This window comes from Bos indicus, chromosome 3, assembly GCF_029378745.1.
Source record: "Bos indicus isolate NIAB-ARS_2022 breed Sahiwal x Tharparkar chromosome 3, NIAB-ARS_B.indTharparkar_mat_pri_1.0, whole genome shotgun sequence".
Classification (NCBI taxonomy): Eukaryota; Metazoa; Chordata; class Mammalia; order Artiodactyla; family Bovidae; genus Bos; species Bos indicus.
In genome coordinates this window covers 46,429,792-46,451,583 of record NC_091762.1, presented here as the reverse complement: position 1 = coordinate 46,451,583, position 21,792 = coordinate 46,429,792, and the positions used below count along the sequence as shown (strand labels likewise).

General features: G+C 38.0%; 1 protein-coding gene across 2 annotated transcripts in view; it reads right to left on the bottom strand.

Annotated features, from left to right (window-relative positions):
* Window positions 1-21,792, bottom strand: part of DPYD (dihydropyrimidine dehydrogenase) — a 922,996-nt gene that overhangs the window by 303,182 nt on the left and 598,022 nt on the right. For both annotated transcript variants that reach the window (XM_070779940.1, XM_070779937.1), the window contains exon 16: window positions 11,823-11,906. In XM_070779940.1, the coding sequence (XP_070636041.1) occupies window positions 11,823-11,906 (84 nt within the window). The remainder of the gene's footprint in view (window positions 1-11,822; window positions 11,907-21,792) is intronic.

The following is a 21,792-nucleotide window of genomic DNA, read 5'->3' as shown; positions in this document are numbered from 1 at the left end:
ATGTATATGTGCGTAGTATGTACTTCTAGACAAACATGTTTAGAATGGATTTGAGACATATTGAAGAAATCATGGCATCTGGCCCCATCACTTCATGGCAAATAGATGGGGAAAGAGTGGCTGACTTTATTTTGGGGGGCTCCAAAATCACTACAGATGGTAACTGCAGCCATGAAATTAAAAGACACTTACTCCTTGGAAGGAAAGTTATGACCAACCTAGACAGCATATTAAAAAGCAGAGACATTACTTTATCAATAGAGGTCCATCTAGTCAAGGCTATGGTTTTTCCAGTAGTTGTGTATGGATGTGAGAGTTGGACTATAAAGAAAGCTGAGCACAGAAGAATTGATGCTTTGGAGCTGTGGTGTTGGAGAAGACTCCTGAGAGTCCCTTGGACTGCAAGGAGATCCAACCAGTCCATCCTAAAGGAGATCAGTCCTGGGTGTTCATTGGAAGGACTGATGCTAAAGCTGAAACTCCAATACTTTGGTCACCTGATACGAAGAGCTGACTCATTTAAAAGACCCTGATGCTGGGAAAGGTGGAGGGCAGGAGGAGAAGGGGACGACAGAGGATGAGATGGTTGGATGGCATCACTGACTCAATGGACATGAGTTTGGGTAAAGTCCGGCAGTTGGTGATGGACAAGGAGGCCTGCGGTGCTGCGGTTCATGGGGTTGCAAAGAGTCGGACACAACTGAGTGAGTGAACTGTACTGAACTGAACTGAAGAAATCAGGCACATGAAACCTAAAACATTTGTGGTGCAAAGACAACAAAATCTCAGAATGAGGAACTGTGATTGGTTTTACAGGCAAGTAAAATGACCTAAAATGTAAATTCTTAAGTTACAAAAAATCAAGAACTGCTTTACTGAGTCATATTCATAAATCACTCTGCTCCAGACCTTCTCAATCTGAATAGCACAAAAATCCATTTTGCATGAAGGCTTAATTCATCAAATTACTCATTCATTCACTCATTCATTCATATCTTTATTAACCTGTCCAAAATATTTACTGAACCTATAATGTGTCAGAATGACATTAAACCTGGGTGTTCAATGTAGAGTAAGCCACTCTAGCCATAGTTCCTTTGTCTGTAATGTAGATGTTTATCTTCCCCCTCAAAGCTGATTGAAGAGTGGATGCAATTCCATGCATAGAAAGACCTAGCACATTGCCTAGAATAATATTGGCACTAAGTAAAATAAACTCAATTTCTAATGTTCATTAAAAAAACTCTTTATGAATTGATTATCTTGTTATACATACACACACACACATACATAATACATACATACATACATATTAGTGGTAAAGAATTTGCCTACCAATGCAGGATAGGTGGGCTTGAACCCTGGGTCAGGAGGATCCCCTGGAATACGAAATAGTAATCTACTCCAGTATTCTTTCCTGGAAAATTCTATGGACAGAGTAACCTGGCAGGCTACAATCCATAGTGTTGCAAAAAGTCAGACATGACTGAGCATGCACACACACACATATATCTATATATCTATATATATCATGGTAACTTTATAGCCACCTCAAAAATGTAATTCCTTATTTACCATTAGGAAAAGTGTACACTTCACTTTACCATGTCTATCATTTCTATTGAGAGAATAAATATCTAATGCATTTTATACATGTTTAAGTTTTTAATTGTTTAAAATAAGCATGGCTCCCTTTGGAGGAAAACTTTTAATAAGAGTTTAATAATAAGAAATGGAGAAAATATCAGAATCACAGATATGAGTGGACGGACCAGGACTGGAAAGGTAAAGATCTCCTGAGAGCTAGAATTGTGTGTGCTTGTGTGCAGTGTTAAGTTGCTTCAGTCATGTCAGACTCTTTGTGACCCCATGGATTGTAGCCCACCAGGCTCCTCTGTCCATGGGATTCTCCAGGCAAGAATACAGGGGTGGGATTATAAACCATTTATTTGTCTGAGGCGAGGTCATCAGATGAATAAAGAATGTTTATCTGTTCTGTATAAGAATGCATCATTCACTACATCATGGAGCAAAGGAGAGAGAGGCATAAAGAGTGAGAATGCTGAAAATATCTGTTTTCCTGGATCCAATCACGAAGTCAACTTTAACCTTGTATCATCAATTACATAGGGAATATACCTGTCTTAGTTTACAACACCAGAATTTTGGCAAAAGCTAGAAAGCTAAGAACTATCTTTCCACTTGTTTCTTCCTTAGAACCTCCATACAACTTATCTTCAGATGCTGCTCAGTGTGATCCTTATCTTTGGCATATGCATTTGTCTATCTCTACCATCATTTTCCTAATCTAAGATACAAAGCACTGATATTTCTTACTTGAACTATTTATTGTAGGAGATTTTAGCCTGTCTTCTCAAGTCTATTCTCATGCTCCTCTATTCTGTTCTCTCAAAATGAAAATATAGTCTTATCATATCCACCACTATCACCATTCAACTCACCACTTATTATTTGTGAGGTTATTTATCCAATATATCTCTACTTTACTAAATGGAAAGCTACTTGAGGACAGATAACATGTCTATTTTTATCACTGTATTCTCAGCATTTCACACAATTCTTGGTACATTGTGCTATGCTCAGTCGTGTCTGACTTTCCCCAACCCCATGGACTGTAACCTGCCAGGACCCTCTGTCCATGGAATTTTCTGGCAAGAATACTGGAGCAGGTGGCCATTCCCTACTTCAGGAGATATTCCCAACCCAGGGATGGAACCCACGTCTTTTGTGCCTCCTGCATTGGCAGACAAATTCTTTACCACTGCACCACCTAGGAAGCCCTTGGACATGGTAGATACTCTAAAAATTTATTGAATGAATGAAAGTAGAGAACTATTTGGTGATTCAGGGAGTGCCAAATAGGCTGTCTAAAATCTATTTCTCCTAAATAAAAAGGCTATTCTCTAAAAGTTTGAGACAGGTGTAGGATATAGAAGAATCAACAGTGAACAAGGAAAGAGGAATAGAGAACAGACACTAGAACTGAAGAGAACTCACTGCTCCTGCATACACTGAAGCATAACTATAGGAAAGACAGGAATGGAATGCATACTATGGTGTTGTCATACAATTTCTGGTATATTCAAGAAGAGAAAAATCTTGGCAATTGAAAACTGGTAACAGAAATTACAGCTGATAGAGGACTAGAAATTTTACAAAAAAGACAAAAACATCTGCATGTTCCTTTTTGATGAGTGGTTAACATCCAGGAAATGTAACCAGATTTGCAACTTGATCTATCAAGACTTTTAAAGCTGTATACACCCAGGAACAACAGATAGAGAAGAATAAACACTCAAACCATTAACTCTAGAAAAAGTAAAATAGCAAATATTTTAAGAAAAGAACTAAAGATATTCAAGGCATCTAAAAGTGGTTAAAATTGACAGTAATCTTAAAGTTGATATCCCTTTAAACAAAACTTTTTTTTCAGAGTATATATTAATTAATCACATTGTTACTTGATAAATTGATTTTTTTGATGATAGAACAAAACCATCATTAGCTCCAAACATGAGTGTCATTAAGATTTCTGCAACGTAATTGACAACAAAACAGACTTCATGTTTGTGTAACATCCGTGATTCCCAACAAGAACCACCTCATGTGTTTGAGGGTGGGGGAGCCTAACAGTTCTCTGGGAAAGTAGCTGCCAAATGATGGTAACAAAAGCCATAAAAGTTTCAATTTTGAATCAGTACTCCTAGGCTGTAAATGCTATGAGTTTGTTAAATCTATTTTCTTTGACTTACTTTTGTGGGGAGAGGGCAATATTTCCACCTCTAGTCAGACAAACCGATATACCACCTTCCTAATGTTGCTCCTCTATTCCCAGCTGGAAGACTTAAACTGATTGTACTTTAAAGATTACTTCTACCCCAGTGATAAATGTGTAAAAACTGTCTCTGAAGTAGAAGTTGCCTTAATTTTACAGTCTTCTTAGAAGTGGTGCCTCTTATACCTTCCCTTGATTCCCCTTATTTATTATTCTCTCTCTTACCTTATCTTGAACTCTGCTGCCTCTGAGTCTCTTAGTTCCTGAGTTCTTATTAGATTTCTGTCCAATCTTGCTTTTTAACCCCAAATTCAGCATCCTTTATTCTTGGGTCTTTCGTCCATTTTAACATCAAATTCAAGCCCTGTTTGCTAGTTCTTCCAAATGGAGGAGCCTGGTAGGCTGAAGTCCATGGGGTCACTAAGAGTCGGACATGACTGAGCGACCTCACTTTCACTTCTCACTTTCATGCATTGGAGAAGGAAATGGCAACCCACTCCAGTATTCTTGCCTGGAGAATCCCAGGGACAGCGGAGCCTGGTGGGCTGCCATCTATGGGGTTTCACAGAGTCGGACACGACTGAAGCGACTTAGCAGCAGCAGTTGGATCCTATGACTAGACTCTCCATTTCTTTGCCAATATTTCTATTTTAATAATTACGGTTCCCAACTTTGTTTCCATTTCACACTGCTGATACCTATTTACTCTTCAACGACATATGCTTTACAAATTGTATGACATCACAGACTAAATTCACAGTCTCTCCCTCACCTTACTCTCACATCCCTCTCTATAGGTCAAAGATATTTTTAGTTCATCTTTGTGCCCAAGTCAACAGACATATAGAAAACTCTCAAATTTACTGTGATGTGACCATCTGAAAGTGATTCATAAAAAAACTTAGAAATGCTATTGCTGCTTTATTTCAGCATGATAAGTATAATAAAAACCATGTTAAGTTTAAAACCACATATTTCAATGTTCTTCCTGCAACTATTCACCAAGTGGTCCACCTATTTGTACAACATAATTATTTTATAAATGACATATACATGATTGTTATTATAGATAGCAACAATGATATTTCCTGATCTAGAACTAACATCTCAGTTAGTTAGATTAGATTTAAGGATGTTGCTTTCTCCTAAACATTTATAATTTTTAATAGAAAGCAATCATTTTTATATCATTAGCCAGCATTAATAACTAAAATTGAAAAACTCATAGAGAACCAGCTTAAGGCAAAATATTGGCAGTTGTAGAAATGCCTCTTACAGATCTCCTATAGTTATCTACTTATCCAAGCACCCATGTCTATGCAAATGGCTGAGAATTAAAATCAAATACAAAGTTAGGCAACATAATATAGTGTAAAGCAAATATTTCTTTTTAATCAGAGATACTTTTTCTCATAAACAAGTTGATAATCTATTTTAAAGCACTTCCAAAATTGTATCACCAAAAGGAAAATAAAAGAAGGCAGGCTAAGTAAAATGTATTTGGGTAATATTGGATTTTAGTCGCTTTTGGCAGGAACTTATATCATGCAGCCATTTCTTGTCTTTCTTCCAGGAATGAGGTTATTTTATAGTGCAGTGATTTCCAAACCTATGATGTCTCAGGGATCAATCCACAGAGGCAAACCTAGTTGGGCCCATATTTAACCAATCAGCTCACAGACCTCAGGTACAATTTCCAGCCTAAACTTACATTCATCCATGCTGATTAAAGCAAAATTACACATCATGTTCAGGAACAAAGCAGCACTTTGCCACCCATGTTTCTTAGAGGAGCTAGAGTCAGAAAGGGTGAGAGGAATCAAGAACCTGAAATACTGGAGGCCTCATGTGCACACATCTAACAAGTATCAAAAAGGAAATTTAACTCAGCAGTGATCCTCACCTTAGATCCCCCAAGACATACCAGAGACAGCACTGTGGCTTCAGTTTGCTGTATTTTTACCATTGCTGGAGCTTCTATGTCTGTTTCTCCGTTAAGATTTCTCATATTCCCAAGTGCCTTCATTTCACTCTCTGGGGTATATAGGAAGTGCCATGACTAGTCAGCTATTTTGGCTTTAAAAGTAGTATCTTTATACTGTCCTCTCCACAGACATGCCGTGGGAACCAGATGGAGGCAGAGCTTTGGTCATTGTTCCCTAGACCTTGTACGGCAAATGAGATAGAAGGTCTGTTAGCCCAGCTGCTGGAAAAGGTTTTATTTCCCAAGGGAAAGGATAGCACATCTGGGGCAATGCGGTCCTCATACTCAGTTTTGGATTCTCTTCCTGGTGACAGACATCTGCTCTCTGGCAAGGGAAAGAGCAATAATCTGTGTTTTATGAAAAATGTTGGCATGTTGTAACAGAAACAAATCTTTTTTTTTTTTCTTTTTTAAAAAGAAAAATACAGAGTTTATGCAAATTAAATTTGGACACAGAACAGATCATGAGGGAAATATCAAAATCTTGCTCTAGATGATATTAATATAAATCAGTACATTTAAGATCACTGAACATATAAGATTTAGCAATTTTAAATCTGTTTGTTTTGCCTAGATAAATCATCATAAAAGCAAGACTGTATATGTATTTCCTGATGGTAACTGTTAAGATTGAGTTGAATATTCCAGTGTTTACAAATTCTATGTAGAGAATATATGTAAACAAATGGATGGGGTTGTGAGAAAGCAAGACATAGCAAGTGATGAGACGGTGCACCATCTGTATTCAGGATTCTGCTCTGTCTGTAAAGTTAGAGCAGTTTTCCCTCCAGTTATATACTATCATGGAATTTTCCATTCAAAGGAATTGTTATTGAACTAGTTGTGCACTATTTAGCAATCACACCTATGATGAAGGCCAAATCATGGCTTGCAAACATTCAACAATGAGAATCCTCCAAGGGCCAGATAAACAACATCTTCGTAACTTCTTAGAATTTTCAGGTAAAGAAATCCAAACTCATTGACAGTGAGATTGAAATGAGAGTATGTATCTAGTTTCTATCTTTAACCTGTTCATTTATAACATATTATTTTTTCTTTATCATGGACAATTTAATTGATAATATATACCCAATTAATGAATTAGAGGTCATCCACCATAGAATTAGACAGGTGAATTTTATTTGAATAATTTCAGTTGAAAAGATATGAATTCCAGGTGGAGAGAATAATAGTATTTAAAAAGGTACAGAGTAGGAAGTTTCCAGGGCAACTGACTGACTCATTCAGTTGACTGGAGATCTGAGTACATCCAGATGACATAGTAGAAAATACTGGTCAGAACACTAGACGGGGGTCAATGACAAGGGCATTACAGGCGCTGGGCTCTGCTAGTTGGTTAGCTCAGACTAAGGCTATTTAGATCACTTCCCAGTCCCAAATTCCTGTCCTCTAAATAAGGAGGTTGAACTGGGAAATCTTCAAGGTTCCTTTCAATTCTGAGAGTCTGTGCCACATCATTGACTCAAGGCAAAGAAGAAAACAGCTGGTATGAAAAATAAGAAAAAGCTTTAAAAATACATGCTTTCTGATGGCAAGCACAAAAAATCATCTTAAGGAGTTATGTAACTAGTATTACAAAGTCCTGTGGAACATGTTGCCTCCTGCTCTTCTTTTTTGCTATGTGGAAGATAAAATAGGAAGGTAGGAAGACAAGGCAACTTATCCCATACGCCACACTCTACTCCCTACTATTTTTCTTTTGGTAGCTGATGGAGGGTCTAAGAATTAAAAGTACTGCTGGCTGAAGAAGGCAATCTAGAGAATCTTCAATGTCAAGAACCCAGAAAATTAGCAAAATCCTGGGAAGGCTTGGTTTCAATATTTTAAGGTTGAATCAGAGAGGTACATACTGATAAAATCCATATTGAGTGAACACTTATCCTTGGTCAAATGTCTGCTGCTGTTTATGTGTACCTCATAGAGGGTTAAAGGAGCCTAACGAAGTTCTAGTTATAGGTCAAGTGTGGCCATACCTTCTTTATTTCAAGAGATGAAAGAAGTAGATTTTTTTTTTTTTGTCAGCCACCTGTTTTTAAAATGTTGGTAATAATTTAAAACAAACACAATAACAATAGAAAGCTATTCAAGGCCTTTTCAGCTCCTGTGTGAATCTAGGTTAGGAGGTTCTATGAAGTTGAAGTAAAAATATTCAGCATAATTCTAAAAGGACAGAAGAAGAATTATTTACTTAATGTCCTATGGACACTTAGCATTTTAGAAAAGAAGACTTCAAAGAGGTGTCATTTCATCTTCACTTTATAGAATTTATTACAGTTCAAGTACCTTTATAAAGTAATATGTTGTCACAGAAAGTTTACATAGATTGCATGTAGACGACTTTAAATTTTATTGTCAAGACATCACAGCTCCCTCATTCCCGAGAGACAGAACACTTACATAGAATGTTCAGGTTTGTTTGGGATTTTAGAGCTTAATCCTGCTCTTAATTTTAAGTTAATAATGATAATATTTATATTAACATTCGAATACTGATTTCTTGGGAACTGTTCTCTGTGCCTTCCCTATATTCAGGCTTGCATGCTAACTAAAGCTCAGGCCTGGTAGCCACTGACAGATTTGTGACCTGGGAAACATGGAAGGTCAGGTTTTTTTGTTTCTTCTTTTTTAATTTGTTAAATGGAATGGAAACTCATCCTACTTCAGAGGATTGCAATGAACTGAAGAAAAGATGGGAAAAAAAATTCATGTTGTAATATAACTCTGACTCTTTGGACTATATGCCACCCAAACTAGAAGGTCTTTTTACCTTTGCTTGAGTATCAAGTTTATTGGGTGAAACCACTAACTAAAGTGGAAAAAATGTGATAGAAGAGCAGGCTGACATACTAAAAGCACAAGGGTTCTATTTTAACTATGTAAAGTACAAAATGTCTATTAAACCAAGGTTTTTTAAACAACTGCTAATTAGATATTCATCAAATAAATAAAATATACCAAAGAGTGAGCAGAATTGATTTGTGTAAAAAAGAAAAAAGAAATTAAATAAATAAAACATTGACTTTCATGCAAGCCAGGTAAATGTTAATGCTTTTAAAAAGAATAACGTAATATGCAATTTTTATTTCTTTAGTTGTTCTTATTTTACCAATGGTCTTTATGAATAGTTTAAAAATGACATATTAGCTTGCTGCCTATAATGTTAGCATTTAAAGAATATTACAGCTGGAAGGGGATTTAGAGACCATCTAATTCAAATGCCATATTATAGAGATGGAAACTGATGCTTCAGGAGAGTAAGTGGCTTGATCAAGGTGACAAAGATGGTTGATGGAAAGAATAAAGAATGAGATTGCCTTTAAACACTTAGCAAGTGTCCTGCTAAGTGTTTAAGATTTTATATGAAGTTTCACCATGCAGGGGATACACAATTCAAATTCCCAGGTCAGCTTGAGATTTTATTTATTTCTATAAATTCCATAAATATATATGATGTCTCTATGTCATAAAGGTTATAGCCTTTTCTATTCCTATATTTCACAACTTTTAGTCACTATGGAAACATATATAAAGAGTTTAAATTTACATGTATATGTTTAAATATATACAGCTAATTAAACTCAGGTATAAAAGCAGTGTATTTCACTTAGTTGATTTGCAAGAAAATATTTGAGATAAAGAAGAAAAAAAATGTTTAGAGAGGAAAATGTACTGTATTACTATACTCTGCTTATACACATCTTATGGAGCTAAAATCATTATGATTTCTAGAAACACCAGAAACGGTGACAGTACAAGAGACTGTTTCTAATGGAAAAATATTCTAGCCATGGGACTAATGTCAGTTTGAGTCACTGATGAAGCAAATGTTTCTCAGGCTCTGGCGATACACATAGCTCTTTACTTGGCACAAAGGGAGCTTTTAGCAAACAGGATGCAGATCATACTATGATGAGGAAGACAAATTGGAATGGCTCCTCAGTCTCCCAACACTGGGTACAAATTCCCCATCCCACCAACTTGTGAGTGTTTAAGACTATAAACCTTAGGGAGGGAGGAAGAAGCAATGGAACAGGAGGCAGAGAAAAGGAAATACGAAGTAAAGGAGAAAATGAATAAGCCCCAGATGTCTTCGTGCCCACTCTAAAAATTCAGAGGTATAGTCAGGTTTTTTTTCCAGTGTGCTAATATTCTTCCTTCCCGATATCTAAAATATTGAACATGCATGCGTCCCAAGGCACAGAAATCATTTAAATTATGTTGGAGCAAACTAATTAAATTAGCTTTATTTTTCAATTAGACAATGTACAAGAGAATATAATTCAAAAGAAAAATTCCAAAGCTGGCTAGTAGAATTGGTTATAGTTTTAGAGATTTTAACTAATAAAAGAAATGGAAATGCTTCTAAGTTTCCTTCAGTCTAAGACATGATAGTTTTTGGAACATACGTTTTCCATGAGTTTTAGAAATCTTAATGATAACTGACTGAAAAATGTTAGCACTTGCATCCTCATTCAGCCAAAGGCTGTTTTATCCAGCTAAATAACTCTGGGGAGGATCCACCTAAGACATTCAACAGCTGGGTAAGTTTTGAGGTGTTCACAGAGCAAAAGTCCACTCTAAAAAATAAAGCTGGGTGACATTTTCAAAATAATTGTCATATTTGTGGGAAGAAATACATATGAAAATACATCTTTCTTTTAAAACTTAGTCAACAGATTCAAATTTTCCATAGCTGTTTTAATCCATGTAACTAAAAGATATTTGGGAAAGATGTAAAGAGAGAAACTCAACTCCCTCGGACTTTGCTCCAGATATCCTTTTAAGAGTGTTCCTTGTTTTAACCAAGTTACCTATCATGACACACAGACTGCTGCCTAATCACATGACTTATAAAAATTATGATGTAACATAATGATGTTTTCCCTCTACCGGTAATTCTGAGGCTTGTTCTGTTACCACACTGAATGATCTTCTGGATAATCTGCTGTGAGTGGAGTAGAGAGTATACTTGAACAACATTTGACTAGGCCACCTTCTCCTGCTGCTACAAAAGAATGGTTTCTTCCCAGTCACAAATCTATCCTGAATGTTAATTAAATATTTACAAGGTACTTTAAAATTCTCCCTGAATGCTAATCTGAAAATAGCAAACTACGTTCATTTGAATAAGCAGAAATTTCTGCCTGTCCAAATTAAGCATCTCTGGCCTCAGAGTTTAATTCAGATAATTCTATGACTTGGGGGAGAAAAAAAAAAAGAACTGACTACCTACTATGTATAAGGCTCCATGTCAAATGCGGAAATTAAACTTTCTAGGACTAGGAAATTTGTCATAAACTACAACAATTTGTATTATTTAACTCACATGATTTCCCTCTGGGCTTAAAAGCTAAATTAGTTGCAAAATCCTCACCTTTTTAGCATTAAGCTTTTACATTGTTCCTTAACATATAACACTGTATCTAGTTACATAAAGATGCAGTATTTTCTACATATTAACACAGATTTCCACATTTTATTCATTAAGTTTCTGAAAGAGTTTTAGCATGAAGGTTCCATTTATTGTATCAAAAAATAAAAATATCATCAAAGTCTTTTTGCAACTCCCAAAACACAGTTAGAGAATAATGATCATATGCTAAAAAATGTAAAATGCAATTTGTGCTGTGCCCCATTTACTACAAAATCACTACGAACAATGCATTTTGTACAGTATATTGCTCCAGGGAAAGTGGATCAGCATCAGGAATGAATAAAGAACATTGCATTTGAAATCAGCTAATTCTGCCTCAGCGCTTTAAAAAACTATTTGTTATGATATTACCTCCTGTCAAGCACATAATGTGATATTTTCCTCAATAAAAACTAAACAGTTGCTGTAATTTCAGCTTCTCTAATTTTCTACTTTTTAAGCACTAAATATTTAAACAATACAGACCTGGAAGTCTCAAGCCAGTCATCTGATCTTCGCATCTTCCTGCCTAAAGTAGAGTAACTATCTGTACAGGGGCCTGCTCTGTCACAGACATACATAACGGCAGCTGTTGAGGTCCTTACCTGCCCACAAGCCAGACCCATTCCTCTTTCTCCCATGCCATGCGGACACGATAAATTTAACTCCAGGGCGTCTGCTCCAGAAGCCTTTAAGATGAGGAAGGAAAATGAAAAAAAACACAAAGCTTTAACTGTATACTAATAGGCTTTCACCACTGATAATACAACATAGGTCACATTTGACAAATTTTAACTACTCTGTTTTCTGAACCACGGCTATTGTATGAGGTGTATTCTGACTCTCTCAAATGAGGGTATCTATACAAGGATTATTCAGTTCAGTCGCTCAGTTGTGTCAGACGCTTTGCAACCCAATAGACTGAAGCTCGCCAGGCTTCGCTGTCCATCACCAACTCCCAGAGCCTACTCAAACTCATGTCCATCGCATCAGCGATGCCATCCAACCATCTCATCCTCTGTTGCCCCCTTCTCCTCTTGCCTTCAATCTTTCCCAGCATCAGGTTCTTTTCCGGTGAGTTGGTTCTTCGCATCAGGTGGCCAAAGTATTGGAGCTTCAGCTTTAGCATCAGGCCTTCCAGTGAATATTCAGGACTGATTTTCTTTAGGATTTACAGGTTGGATCTCCCTGCAGTCCAAGCAACTCTCAGCAGTCTTCTCCAACACCACAGTTCAAAAGCATCAATTTTGGGAACTCAGCTTTCTTTATAGTCCAACTCTCACATTCATACATGACTACTGGAAAAACCATAGCTTTGACTAGACAGACCTTTGTTGGCAAAGTAATGTCTCTGCTTTTTAATATGCTATCTAGGTTGGTCGTAGCTTTTCTTCCAAGGAACAAGCGTCTTTTAATTTCATGGCTAGAATCACCATCTTCAGTGATTTTGGAGCCACCCAAAATAAAGACTGCCACTGTTTCCATTGTTTCCCCATCTCTTTGCCATGAACTGATGGGACCGGATGCCATGATCTTAGTTTTCTGAATGTTGAGCTTTAAGTCAACTTTTTTACTCTCCTCTTTCACTTTCATCAAGAGGCTCTAGTTCTTTGCTTTCTGCCATAACAGTGGTGTCATCTGCGTATCTGAGTTTATTGATATTTCTCCTGGCAATCTTGATTCCAGCTTTGTGCTTCATCCAGCCCAGCATTTCTCATGATGTACTCTTCATATAAATTAAATAAGCAAGGTGATAATATACAGCCTTGATATACTCCTTTCCCGATTTGGAACCAGTCTGTTGTCCCATGTCCAGTTCTAACTGTTGCTTCTTGACCTGCATAGAGGTTTCTCAAGAGGTAGGTCAGGTGGTCTGGTATTCCCATCTCTTTCAGAATTTTCCACAGTTTATTATGATCCACACAAAGGCTTTGGCATAGCCAATAAAACAAAAGTAGATGTTTTTCTGAAACTCTCTTGCTTTTTCCATGATCCAGCAGATGTTGGCAATTTGATCTCTGATTCCTCTGCCTTTTCTAAAACCAGCTTGAACATCTGGCAGTTCACGGTTCACATACTGTTGAAGCCTGGCTTGGAGAATTTTGAGCATTACTTTGCTAGCGTGTGAGATGAGTGCAATTGTGTTGTAGTTTGAGCATTCTTTGGCATTCCCTTTCTTTGGAACTGGAAGGAAAACTGACCCTTTCTAGTCCTGTAGCCACAGCTGAGTTTTCCAAATTTGCTGGCATATTGAGTGCAGCACTTTCACAGCATCATCTTTCAGGATTTGAAATAGCTCAACTGGAATTCCATCACCTCCACCAGCTTTGTTCGTAGTGATGTTTCCTAAGGCCCATTTGACTTAGCATTCCAGGATGTCTGGCTCTAGGTGAGTGACCAGACCATAGTGGTTATCTGGGTCATAAAGATCTTTTTTGTAAGCTCGTCTGTGTACTCTTGCCACCTCTTCTTAATATTTTCTGCTTCTATTAGGTCCATACCATTTCTGTCCTTTATTGAGCCTGTCTTTGAAATGTTCCCTTGGTATCTCTAATTTTCTTGAAGACATCATTAGTCTTTCCCATTCTATTGTTTTCCTCGATTTCTTTGCACTGATCACTGAGGAAGGCTTTTTTATCTCTCCTTGCTATTCTTTGGAACTCTGCATTCAAATGGGTATATCTTTTTTCTCCTTTGCCTTTAGCTTCTCTTCTTTTCTCAGCTATTTGTAAGGCCTCCTCAGACAGCCATTTTGCTTTTTTGCATTTCTTTTTTTGGGGGATGGTCTTGAGCACCACCTACTGTACAATGTCACAAACCTCCGTCCATAGTTCTTCATGCATTCTGTCTATCAAATATAATCCCTTGAATCTATTTGTCACTTCCACTGTAATATCATAAGGGATTTCATTTAGGTCATACCTGAATGGTCTAGTGCTTTTCCCAACTTTCTTCAATTTAAGCCTGAATTTGGCAATAAGGAGTTCATGATCTGAGCCACGATCAGCTCCCAGTCTTATTTTTGCTGACAGTATAGAGCTTCTCCACCTTTGACTGCAAAGACTATAATCAATCTGATTTCAGTATTGACCATCTAGTGATGTCCACATGTAGAGTCTTCTCTTGTGTTGTTGGAAGAGGGTGTTTGCTATGACCAGTGCATTCTCTTGGCAAAACTCTATTAGCCTTTGCCCTGCTTCATTTTGTACTTCAAGGCCAAATTTGCCTGTTACTCCAGGTAGCTCTTGACTTCCTACTTTTGCATTCCAGTCCCCTATAATGAAGACGACATCTTTTTTGGGTCTTAGTCCTAGAAGGTCTTGTAGGTCTTCATAGAACCATTCAACTTCAGCTTCTTCAGCATTACTGGTCAGGGCATGAAAGTAAAGTCACTCAGTCGTGTCAGACTCTTTGGGACCTCATGGACTGTAGCCACTAGGCTCCTTCCATCCATGAAATTTTTTAGGCAAGAGTACTGGAGTGGGTTGCCATTTCCTTCTCCAGGGGAATCTTCCCGACCCAGGGATCAAACACGGGTCTCCCGCATTGCAGGCAGACGCTTTACTGTCCGAGCCACCAGGGGCATAGAACTCGATTACTGTGATATTGAATGGTTTGCCTTAACAAACAGAGATCTTTCTGTCGTTTTGAGATTGCATCCAAGTGCTGCATTTCAGACTCTTTTGTTGACTATGATGGCTACTCCGTTTCTTCTAAGGGATTCTTGCCCACAGCCGTAGATATAACAGTCATCTGAGTTAAATTCAGCTATTCCAGTCCATTTTAGTTCACTGATTCCTGAAATGCTGATGTTCACTCTTGCCATCTCCTGTTTGACCACTTCTGATTTGCCTTGATTCATGGACCTAACATTCCAGGTTCCTATATGTATTGCTCTTTACAGTATCAGACTTTACTTTGATCACCTGTCACATCCACAACTGGGTGTTGTTTTTGCTTTGGCTTCATCTCTTCATTCTTTCTGGAGTTGTTTCATCATTCTTTTCCAGTAGCATATTGGGCACCTACTGCCCTGGGGAGTTCATCTCTCGTTGTCATACCTTTTTGCCTTTTCACAGTGTTCACAGGGTTCTCAACGCAAGAATCCTGATGTAGTTTGCCATGCCATTCTCCAGTGGGTCACGTTTTGTCCGAACTCTCCACAATTACCTGTCCATCTTGGGAGGCCCTACACGGCACGGCTCATAGTTTCATTGAGCTAGACAGGGCTGTGCTCCATGTGATCAGTTTGGTTAGTTTTCTGTGATTGTGGTTTTCATTCTCTCTGCCTTCTGATGGATAGGGAAAAGATCCTTATGGAAGTTTACTGATGGAAGAGACTGAGGGCAAAACTGGGTCCCATGGGCTGGGCCACGTTCAGTTCAGTTCAGTCAGTTCAGTCACTCAGTTGTGTCTGACTCTGCGACCCCATGAATCGCAGCACGCCAGGCCTCCCTGTCCATCATCATCTCCCGGAGTTCACTCAAACTCACATCCATCGAGTTGGTGATGCCATCCAGCCATCTCATCTTCTGTCGTCCCCTTCTTCTCCTGCCTCCAATCCCTCCCAGCATCAGAGTCTTTTCCAATGAGTCAACTCTTCGCATGAGGTGGCCAAAGTACTGGAGTTTCAGCTTTAGCATCATTCTTTCCGAAGAACACCCAGGGCTGATCTCCTTTAGAATGGACTGGGTGGATCTCCTTGCAGTCCAAGGGACTCTCAAGAGTCTTCTCCAACACCACAGTTCAAAAGCATCAATTCTTCAGCCCTCAGCCTTCTTCACAGTCCAACTCTCACATCCATACATGACCACTGGAAAAACCATAGCCTTGACTTGACAGACCTTTGTTGGCAAAGTAATGTCTCTGCTTTTGATTATGCTATCTAGGTTGGTCATAACTTTTCTTCCAAGGAGTAAGCGTCCTTTAATTTCATGGCTGCAGTCACCATCTGCAGTGATTTTGGAGCCCCAAAAAATAAAGTCTGACACTGTTTCCACTGTTTCTCCATCTATTTCCCATGAAGTGATGGGACCAGATGCCATGATCTTCGTTTTCTGAATGTTGAGCTTTAAGCCAACTTTTTCACTCTCCTCTTTCACTTATATTTTTCTATAAGTTTGTTTATTTTTGAAGTATAATTGACATCTAATACTATGTTAATTCCTGGTGCACAACACAGTGATTCAATACTTTTATACATTTCTATACATTACAAATAATCATCATTATAAGCCTAGTCACCGTCTGTTATCATACAAAGATATTACACTACTATTGACTATATCATGCATTTCATACCCATGGCTCATTTTTTTTTTGTAATTGAAAGTTTGTACCTCTTAATTTTCTTCACCTATTTCTCTCATCTTTTTAAACTGAATCAATTTTATTATATTTTTAAAAAATCCATCCTAAGAAACATGAAGCACAGATAATTTTGTTTTAATTTAATAATTAAGTAGGAATCTTTCTTATTTAACTCATTAATTTATACAAATGGATCCTATAGAAATGAACAAAATATTTCACACTAAGCATTTTTAAAATAACTGGAGAACCATAGAATTCTTTAGAAGTCTTTTGTAAAAACTCTAAGAACAATTAAAACACTTTTTTTTTTTTAATTTGAGAAATGGAAGATAAACTAAATGATTCTTTTACCTAACTTCTAGAATTCCTTCAATGCCACCATTTCTTTTTGAGTAAGGTAAGCATGGCTCAGTTTCCATAATATTATAACATGTCTATCACATCGTGGAAAGACTTTTTAAAAAGTTCATTATTTTCTAAGCATATCAGACCTTTCTTTAGTCCAACAGTTTTTCTTTAAATCTTTCTTTTCTTCCTAATCGTTCAAGATTTTTTCCTATTTTATTAATTTTAAATAAGACCTCAACAAACAAGTATTCTATCGATAGTTATATCTTTCTTGGTTGACTTTCTTACTCACTTTTACTCATTAGTGAGTCTGCTTTTCCTTCTGCACATTTGTGAAAGTTCATTGAATCATTCAGCCTATTTTCTAACATGGTTTTATTATGGTTTTTGTAAATGCTTCATGTTATTTGAAAATTATTTGAATCACAGTTTGGTGGTAAGCTTAGACAAAACACAACTCTGAGTTCTAATTCTAGATCTGCTAAGGAACTTGGGCAAGTAAGTTAACCTTCTTTGTTCCCATCTGTTCAAGTGTAAGAGCTTCCCAGATGGCTCAGCACTAAAGAATGCATCTGCCTGAAATGCAGGAGACTCAGGAGACATGGATTCCATTCCTGGATCAGGAAGAGCCTCTGGAGGAAGAAATGGCAATCCACTCCAGTATTCTTGCCTGGAAAATCCCATGGACAGAGGAGCCTGGTGGGCTACAGTCCATGGGGCCTCAAAGAGTTGGGCACAATTAAGCACTAAGCACACATACATTCAAGTGTAAACTGGAGACAATAGGACCTATCTCAAAACCATGTCATGTGAGAATCTGCAGTTTAATTAAAAGATTGTACACTGCAAGTATATATTTTTTCTTATTATGTCTTAGTTATTTCAAATATTTCTTTTAGACTTATTTGCTTTAGACTGCTAGTTGAAATGCAGCAATTAATAGCAAATCAATTCAACAACATTTTGGAATAAGCTTTAGGTGTCATTTGTATAGATATTTATACACATTTTCTAAAATGTAAGTGCAAGCTTACAATTAGATTCATAGTAGACAATAATAACTAACATTTATTGAACACTTACAATATGTCAGATACTTTACTAGGATTCTTATAATGGATATATCATTATTCCCATTTTGTAACTGATAAAATCAAGCTGCAAAGAGTTCAAGTGACTAATTTATTATTCTAAAGCTTGTAAATGAGAATAGGATCTTTAAATCAAGCATTTTAAGTATAGAACCTGTATTCTTGGTCACTATCCTAACTTATTAGAAATCAGGTAATCCATGGCTAGAATTGTTTTAACGTGATAACAAAACATTACAACTTGACATCTTTCAAGTTTCTAAATATTAAATAGATATTAAAATCTTGTAAGACCACTTATTAAATTTAGTCTTTTCAGTGACTGTCAAAAATTTTCCCACCACTATACACATATACAAATGCTAACCCACTAAACATACCCATAAAGATTTTTGAAATGAGGATCTAGGCCTCAAAAACTGATAATCCTGCTCAAAATAACACCAAGAGCTGGGGAATACTCATTTGGCCTCTGCTTCAATATTCTTGTCATACGATGTACACCACCTTAAAAGGCAGTTAATTCTATTTCTAAGCAACCAGATGCATTCAAAAAGGCTTAATTGCTGAATTACCATGAAATGTTAAATTAACTGAAACTGGGCATGCATTCTGACTCCTGTTAGTCACAAGCTTTTTAGTTTAGTCACTTAGCCCAGAGTTTATTCTGCCTCACCTAAATGATTATACAATAAAATAATCTAGTGAAGGCAGTGACATAGAAAATTTGCTGCTCCTAATTTCATACATTATCTATTTATCATCTGTTTATTGGCATGAAGTAGAATGATGTGTTAATAGTGTGGACTATAGAGCCAGATTTCATGGGTTTGAATCCCACTTTTACCACATACTAGCTGTGTGAACTTGGGCATATTATTTAACAACTTTTGACCTCAGTCTCCTCATTTCCAAAACATGGAAAACAGAAAAGTACCTCACAAGATTGCTTTTCTAAGGTACAAATAAATTTAACAAAAGTGAATGACTTAGAACAGTGCCTGGACTGCAGTAAATATTACGTAGTATAAGCAGTTAATCTAGTCTAACTACCTGTCTCACTGTCTATCCATCTATCTATCCATCCATCTATCCATTCAGTTACAATCTCCAACTTGCTGTTCCTCAGCTTTGATCTGAAAAAGAATATAAAGTAGCTATACACACTTCGGGGGCTTTACAGGTGGCTCAGTGGTAAAGAATCTGCCTGCCAATGCAGGAGATGCAGGAGACGAGGGTTCAATCACTGGGTTGAGAAGATCCCCTTGAGTAGAAAATGACAAACCACTCTGGTATTCTTGCTAGTATCCTCTGTCCATGGAGAATTCCACGACTGAGTGACCGAACAACAAAACAACAAAAATCCATACTTGGGATTGGGGGAAGGGGTGGCAGAAAACTATTCTAAGAAATTCTCAGAGTAGTGGTAGTAACGTGATTTCTAAAATTCTCTGATTCATTTTGTAAAACCTCTCAGAGAAATTAGGGAAGCAAAACCACAAACCCTTGGACAATATATCCAACAAAATGGGGTACACGGTTCTTTTCCTTCTCCTTTCCTTACCTCTCTCTTCCTTATCGATCTGTGTAGTTCTAAAGTCACTGGCTGGGGACGAGCAAGGTAGGTGACTAGGAAGTTCTGAGGAAGAGCCATGAGGGCCCAGTGAGGGTATCAGAGCCTGAGCACAGAGAGAATGACAGACGTGTGGAGGGTGGCTTGGGGTAGTAAATCAGAGCCCTAGTGGGAAGAGAAGTCTTCCATGGGTCAAGGGGAACAAGTAAAAGATATAAGAGACCAAGCAGGGTAGAAAGACATGAAGCTACATTTTTTGGTGCCTGCTCAGTCAGTCACTCAATCATGTTCAACTCTTTGTGACCCCATGGGCCGTAGCCTGCCAGGCTCCTCTGTCCATGGAATTTTTCAGGCAAGAATACTGGAGTGGGCTGCCATTGCCTACTCCAAGGACACTTCTTGGATTCTCCCTAATTTTCTTCTGTTAGAAGAATACATGAGGCCCACTGCCAACTTTCTACATAGCAACACTGTCAATCAGTCTCAACTATCCAAAACCGGGGACTCAAGTTCTCTGGGATCTTAGACCACTTTGAAGTGGACCTGGGACAGGTCAACACTGGATTGGCTTGGGCCCCACTGGGTACTAAGTCTGTGACTATCTCTTATCTCCAACTAGGCATCTATCTTTCCTGATTCTATTCTGTCCTGCTGACTGTTAGTATTCAGGAATTTATATCCAACTGGTCCTACGTATTCCTATCATGTACCTCTGTCTGCTTTGTATCTCAGCCTATTTGAGATTTCCTAACTTCAACATCTATTTAATTTTATGAAATACCACTAGTCCAGATCCTAGTTTATAAAAAAAAAAAAAAAAAAACAAACCGAAAACATGAAAAGAACCTGGCTTCAAAGTGGTTTATTTGGACTCTCTGCTAGGAATAGTATGGTCACCTGGTTTTGACACCTATGCCTCTCAGCTGGACCTTCCTTGTCTTGGCCTACCAGTTACAGTCAGACCCTTGGCAATCGCCCATCAAATCCCTGACCTGAAACCTTCAGCTTTGGATTTTAATCACCTCAAGTTCATTGTGCCAAATCAAATTCATTCTTCCCATTTACTCTGTAATTGCTTCCTTTTGTTTATCACATGCCTGTATATCAGCTCTGTGCCTTTATTTTGCTTCATTCAACAAATATCTGAGGACTATCCACTGACCAGCAAAGCCCTGTGTTTGGAATTGGGGTTAAATAGTGAACCAGGTGAGGTCTCCACTCAGACAGGTTGCTTTGTCATAAGGAAGACAGGTGAAAGAGCTGATGACATCACTGTTAATCACCAGTTTTATTAAATTCTGTGGAGAAAAGGCACAAGCAGAGGTAGACCCAGATTTGGGGGAGGAGCCTGAAGTTCATACAATTTGCAGATACTTCTTTAAAAATAAAAATGATTTAAAAATTAAAAAGAGAAAATCAGGTATGGGCCTTGGAAGTAGCTTGTACAAGTAAGGGCTCTGAAACTTAAGCTTCATCAACTTTAAGATAAACTAGCTTCTGAGCATAGGATTTCAGAAGGAGTAGGACAGGAGGTTAACCTACTAGTCAGGGAGCTCCAAGAGGAGGAAGAGAGAACATTTCAGCCCAGGATAATGGCAAAGGCTCTGAGGTGCACGTGTGTTGGAGGAGTAAAAGAAGGCCATTGGGGTCTGGAATGTAAAGAACAAACCCAAGGGGACACCAGGGAATGGCCAGGTACCAGACCATACAGGTCAAGTTAAGAGTTTTACATGGTCAGAAAGCTAGCGGGAAGACTGTGGTTGATTGGAAGCAAAGAGATTAATGGGGCTTTCAGATTAGGATGGTAGCAACTCATATTGAGGGCTTCCCAGGTGGCACTAGTGGTAAAGAACCTGCCTGCCCATGCAGGTTAGATAGAAGAGCAGGTTTGATCCTTGGGTTGGGAAGATCCCCTGGAGGAGGACAAGGCCCCCCACTCCACTATTCTTGTGTGGAAAATCCCATGGACAGAGGAGCCTGGCAGCCTGCAGTTCATAGGGTCACACAGAGTCAGACATCACTGAAATGACTTAGCATACACAAACGCAATGCATATTGAGCCACACCTAATTTATATGTCTCCTCAAATTTGGTGGCCTTACTTGCCACCCAAGCTTTTGCCACTAGCTTAAAAAAGAACCTTGGTCCCTGTTGCTGTCCTCAGCTTTCCTGTCATTGCCAGCTCTCATAGCTCCCTCAGGATGAGAGCAGGACTCGCCACTGAATGTGTCAGAGTGGGAGCTCCAGGAG